The sequence below is a fragment of the Belonocnema kinseyi genome, chromosome 4 (genome assembly GCF_010883055.1).
Source record: "Belonocnema kinseyi isolate 2016_QV_RU_SX_M_011 chromosome 4, B_treatae_v1, whole genome shotgun sequence".
Taxonomy (NCBI): domain Eukaryota; kingdom Metazoa; phylum Arthropoda; class Insecta; order Hymenoptera; family Cynipidae; genus Belonocnema; species Belonocnema kinseyi.
The window spans coordinates 90,894,633-90,900,738 of record NC_046660.1 but is presented as its reverse complement, the minus strand read 5'-3'; the positions used below and the strand labels follow the sequence as shown (position 1 = coordinate 90,900,738).

The 6,106-nt window shown below is 30.0% G+C and overlaps 1 protein-coding gene across 1 annotated transcript in view; it reads left to right on the top strand.

Moving 5' to 3' along the window:
- LOC117171007 overlaps positions 1-6,106 on the top strand; it is a 254,157-nt gene that overhangs the window by 214,980 nt on the left and 33,071 nt on the right. Inside the window, exons 6-8 of the mRNA XM_033358052.1 lie at positions 323-524; positions 2,376-2,597; positions 5,673-5,822. Of these exons, the coding sequence (XP_033213943.1) occupies positions 323-524; positions 2,376-2,597; positions 5,673-5,822 (574 nt within the window). The remainder of the gene's footprint in view (positions 1-322; positions 525-2,375; positions 2,598-5,672; positions 5,823-6,106) is intronic.

Here is a 6,106-nt window from a genome sequence, read left to right as displayed (position 1 = left end):
TTATTCTGGGTACAGCACATAGAGGTGCAAATGGAAGAGACCCTCTTCTTAAAATGGTCAGGAATGACGAAGAAGTGGGCAAAGGAGCGTTTCTGTACAAAGTAGCGGAGGAGGCTGCTGAAACCGTATAAATGCGGGTGATTAAGTAAGTATGCCTCTTCCATCGTCAATTGGGGCGATGGTCTAACACCCACCCCCTTGGCTACGCCACTGCTTGGAATCAAAGCAAAGTAGTGGAAATAATTTGATTGCAACAATTAAATATGATTATACGTATATTGGAAATGGAAATGCAATTAAGCATTGTTGTCTTTGTTTCTAGTGTTCTGAGACTGGATGAATTTACATCAGAGCTGGTTGGCCAAGTTCCTGTTGAAACTCATTCGCCCATAGGTGGCAATATCTCCCTGACCATTCCCTGTGGCTTCTTCTCACGAGGGGGAACCTACTCTATACGTCTTCAATCAAAGTCTGCATCCCCGCCCCCAAAATTTACCAACATTGCGAATCTTCACCAAGTTCAGGTAAATGAATTCCCTTAATCTCTCCCCAAATGAACACTTACGGTTGCTTGAATCCATTGCACTATCTTCTCTCCAAGGAACCAATCAAGATTCTCAAACTTAATTGAAGGACTCCTAATAATTGCTTTAGCAATTTTTTTCTACATTTTATGAGGCAAATGATAATTTAGTAAAGATCATAAAATACTAAGCAAATCTTTTTGTTATTCTTTTGTTTTTAAGCGTTTTAATTACTAAAAAACTGATGAGAATAATTTCTAAAGAAGTCTTTATTTCAAAACTGTAACTGGTTTCTGGTAAAAGAGAAAAGATTCGTTAACGAAAGTTCTTTTCAGAGTGAATTTAAATGGAGAAACAAGTTATTTGTCTTATCATTTTTCTTCAGATTTTTTGGATTCTAGTTAAATCAACGTAAAATTTTATGAACTCATGTACTATGATTCAATTGTCCTGACTGGTGAAAGGAACTTCTGCTTTTAAGAGAATATACTTCTGTGAAATGCTGCGAAATCTAATAATGTGCGACGACTCGCAATTTTTTAAAATATGGTTGAGTGCGTCTGGAATGGAAAATCTCCGTCTAGAAATGCATTTAAATAAATATTCGATTAGAATGTAACATTTATCTTTCTTTTTGCATATAATGAAAATAATAAGTAATTTAATAAATGCACTACGCAAATAGTTTTTATATGAATACTACCTTTAATTATTTAAAAAATACTCTTTGTGAAAAAATATGTTGTTTTTTAATGAAATTAAGCAACACGTATTTTTTCGATTTAAGAAAAAAGTTTTCTATGAAATTATACGGGTTTTATACGGTCCAAACCATTTTTCTGGTCACGAGAATATTTATTTTGAAAAATTGAATTTTAATATTAAAAAAAAAACATACTAATTTTACAGAATGTCAATAAAAAAGTTTACTTGTTTTAACTTCTACAACTAATACCTATCATAATAAATGATCGTTCGCCAAAAAAATATTTAAAAATTCCCTTTTTAGACAAAAATGCTCATGGCCACGAAAATGATTTTGCCTGCATAAAGCTTACATAACATTTTCTTTATGTAAACACGGATCAAAGAAAATATATTCTTTCAAATAAAAAAGTAGGATTTTGTATTAAATTTATGGAAATTTAAAAAAATGATTGAATTCTAACAAATGATGGCTTTTTTGTTCACAGAAAACATTCTCTGCAACTCTGTTTACAATTTCTTTGTTGAAAAATTTAATTTTTGCACATTCTTGTGAACGATGCAAGATAACATAAAATATTGAGTGGTATTATTTGTGGATCATCTCAAAATGAGCTTCCTGGCTGAATATTGAAAACGTAGAAAGTTGATTTTCTAGAGAGATCTATTTATTTATTTTATCTAGTATTGTTTTTAAGTTGCTGCTCATATGAAAAATACATTCTGTACATCTTATGTGGGCCAAGTTATTTTTGTAAGCACGACCATTTTCTTTTTTGAAAAATTGAATTTTGATTTTCTTTTTAAACTCAATCTTTTATTTTATTTTTTAAAATTGAAGGTGAAATAACATATTTGGCACCAAGATCTGCGACTTAATTTTAATTTTTTTATTTTAATTTTAATTTCTTTGTGTTAGTCGCTTCTCACTAATTTGTCTGAAATGGTTAAATTATATCAATTATGACTGATTTTTTTCAGGGGAGGGAAAACATTCCCTGCAATTCTACTCTTTCTATTTTAGAAAATAAAGTCGATAATCTTTAAACTAATTATTTCCTGGTGTGTTGTATTTTGCATTACCTTAAAATTGTATTAATAATAAAAAAAAAACAGTTTCAATTTCTAATTATGGCATTTTTTCAGATGAGGTCGACATTAGATGTAAGATGGCCAGTTCCCTCTCTATCCATAGAATCACAACATTTACAAACTTATCCGGGCCAGCCAGTTTTAGCAGCTTTGGAATACACAGGAGTTTCTTGTCAACCTTCCCCGGGGGTTCCAATTACAACTTATTCATTGCAGCTTATTTTTTGTGGCGTCAGTGTTCTGTCTTGTGATCCAAGAAACAAGACTCTAGTACAGGTAATCACGCTTGCCTCAAATTCCCACAATATTACATTACTCTAAATAATGAATAAGTGTAGAAATCAGAGTTCCATTCAGAAATGCAAAGAACAAAAGGAGAAAAGAAAGATTAAAACACCTATTCTCATTAGAAATACTGCCTACGATAACAATTACAGATTTTTAAATTTTAAATGAACTTCAATTTAATTTAAAAAAAGAAGCTGGAAAAGGCCTACACTATATTATAATTATTTATTCTGAATATATTATTTCCACTATTACACAAAGAATATTACCTGATAAAAAATATCCATTCTGTACCTTAAATTTAGTTTGCTAAATTGTAAGATAATATGAAGATACGCGAGGAAGTCCAAAATTAAAATTATTCTGTTTCAAAAGTTCTACCCAAAATTTCTGTTTTATTTTTCATTAGTTTAAATTAAAAATGTTTGAAAAAGCGGACGTTAGGAGAAATTTAGAATGAAATTATTATGTGTTGTCTGAGTTCCTGATTTATTTAGGCATTTAGAAGCATTGTGATAACTCATTCTAAACGCCTAACGCATTTTAGACAATTAAAAGACTGCAACCACAGAGCAATAAAAAGAAATTAAATGACAATCTAAAATTTTAATTTATTTTAAATCTATATAATTATTATCCGTCATATATCTATAAAGTTATTTAATTGAGGATCAGGTTTTTACAGTTTTTCAAGGTTAAAATTTTTATTTTCGCAAGTTTTTCCACTTCTATTCCAAATAATATCTTCAATACTTTAAAAAAATTGAAATTAAAGTAAAAGAATATGTAAAAATTACAAAAAATTATATAATTAAAATTAAATGATAGTATATGAATTCTTCTTGGATTCCTCTATAATCTGAGATAAATGATGAATTACAATAATCATAAAATATGACCAACAATATGAAAAATGCACAAAATACGTTATTTTTCATCAATTTACCACAACAGTCGTATTTTTCTTTCAAATCTGCAGAATTTTCATGTATTTTATTTTTTTCTAAAATTAAACACCTAATATATATTGAGTGCTCTCTACACAATTATTATCTTTGAAAATAGTTCCGCTGTATTGATCAGTGTTATGGAAAAAATATATTTACTGTATTTCTTATGCTTAGATTATTGTGGTTTATAAATCATCTTAAATTCAAAATGAATATAGAATCCAATATTTAAAGTCAATGACATACCTTTCCTAATTTACGAGATATTATCCATTAAAACATGTTTTTTTAAATTTAGATTAGAACTTGCTTTATTTTTACGCTAATCCTTTTTATGATTCAAGAAAAAATAGCAAGATGAACAGTATAGTTTTAAGATTTGATATTTAATGAGTGGCCCTAATGTATACATTTATAATAATTATTCCAAGCAGTGCCCTCATATTGTTTCAAATTTATTTTTCTGTAATTGTGAAATTGGTTTTAAAAACTGTAATTTTTCAACTAAATTATAAATTTATCTTTTTAATGAGAAACCCCCACTTTCAATTAGAAAGAAAAATTTAATTATCTTAACTATTTTGAAAAATGCCAGATTTAAAAAATATCCTCCATTAAATGAAAATTAAATAAAATGTTTGGCAGCCACCATGGTACATTTTGTATACACCAAAGAATAGACATATCAAGTTTTATGATTTTTAAACAATGTAAGCTAAAGTTGGACAGTGTTCTTTATACTTCTGCTAAGTAGGATAATTTCTAATAGATTTTCATTAATTTGTCTTTTTTTAAACTTTATCTGTTTTAAATTCGTTATAATAAAAAATTATGGGCCCCTTATTGTTATTAGCTATCTTCGAGGTAAATTACCGTCCAGGAGTATGAAGACATTAAAAAACGACATATTGAAAACTTGCATTAAGTTCTCGCAGCATGTCTCTGGATTAAAATTAGATAGAATCATTTCTAAAAAAGCCTTTAAAAAAGTATTCAATTTTAACTCAAATAAGTCGTATTTGTTAGATTTCTAATACATAGATACTGAGTTAGTAAAGGGAAAACCCGGGATTATTTCTGATTGCTGCCAATTTCCAAGGTTCAAATTTAACTCCTGGAAAAATCTAGGGAAAGAATGGTAAAAAATGTTAAACCCACGAAAAATGAAGCTTAAAATCTTCTCTCAAAAATTTGCCATAGAAGCTGTAATAGTACATTGCTAACCGAGTTGGAAATCGGCTAGTCCACCACTTAGTTAACATATTATTTTCTTTACATTCCGTGAAGAGGAATGCGATTTCGGGTCCTAGAGGGAAACAGCAAAAGTGGTCGGTTCCACGATTTATTTATGCAACAACGAAAATATAAGCTTAAAGGTACTTTCTGGTTCGCATCCACGCCCTTAACTCACTCCTTGGGGGGTCTATTGTTCCACCTGAGTCAAGTGCTGGCATTGAAAGTAAAAGTCTAACATTTCTAAACTGTTTCGTCAATAATGTGGAAAAAGTAAGTTTATCATACGGACACATCATCATTCATAGAATCGGTCACTTTTACTGTTTCGCGCCAGGGTCCCAAAATCAAATTTCGATCAAGGGTATCAAAGAAAAATGTTTATTAGTTCTCGAATTACCATATAAAATTAAGAGGCGTGCGAAATACAAAAATTGTCATCTTGTGCACGCCTCTGCAATTTTTTATGATAATACGATTAACAGTATACATTTTTAAAGTTGACGAAATTGGCGAAAATCTAAAATTAACTCATTTGTCTCAGAATTTAATAACCTTCAAACTCATTTTTAGAAATTATTTTACCTTTTTTTAGATATTGAACGTAAAATGAATCCATGTTGTTAATCGATAATTTTTTAAATGCCCTGATACTCCTGGGGGTAATGTACTTGAGTTTAATATTCTTGTGAATGTTATATGGAAATACTATTTTTTAAAGTGGGATTATTTTTCATTTCCCTTACATTATTAATTAAAAACATAGAGTCATTTTATTTATTTTTTGAGTTAATCTAGGGTTTTAGAACGTGACCCTTACCTAATTTTATTAGGCTGTTAACGTTCATATCATGAATCAAGCTTGGATGATGGTTTACAGATGCTCTATACGGAAGAGGTAAAAGGGTTTCCTACACAGAGGGTCGTTGAGCTGCGATGCGAATTTTTCGGTTTGGCCGGACATTACGCTTTGAGGCTGAAACCCTCGGAAGCTAATCCCAATGCTCCAACTACCAGTGCCTACATTAAGGTGAGTTTCCTCGTCTTTTTCGTTTACGTGCGGAATACTCAACTTATTCAGAATTTACTTAGATTACACATTTTACCTCTCTTCAAACTCTACTATTCTAATTTTAAATAAAAGCAGGAAAATAAAACTGAATCAGATTTCACAGTTTATATTTTGCCCATTTTTATTTACCTCAATTATTTTTTAAACGACGCTAGAGGGCCAACAAAGGTACTTACAAAATCATACAAAGTAGGCGATATTCGCCTAAAAATGTGGGTTTGTTAGTCACTTCCGCTACTTAT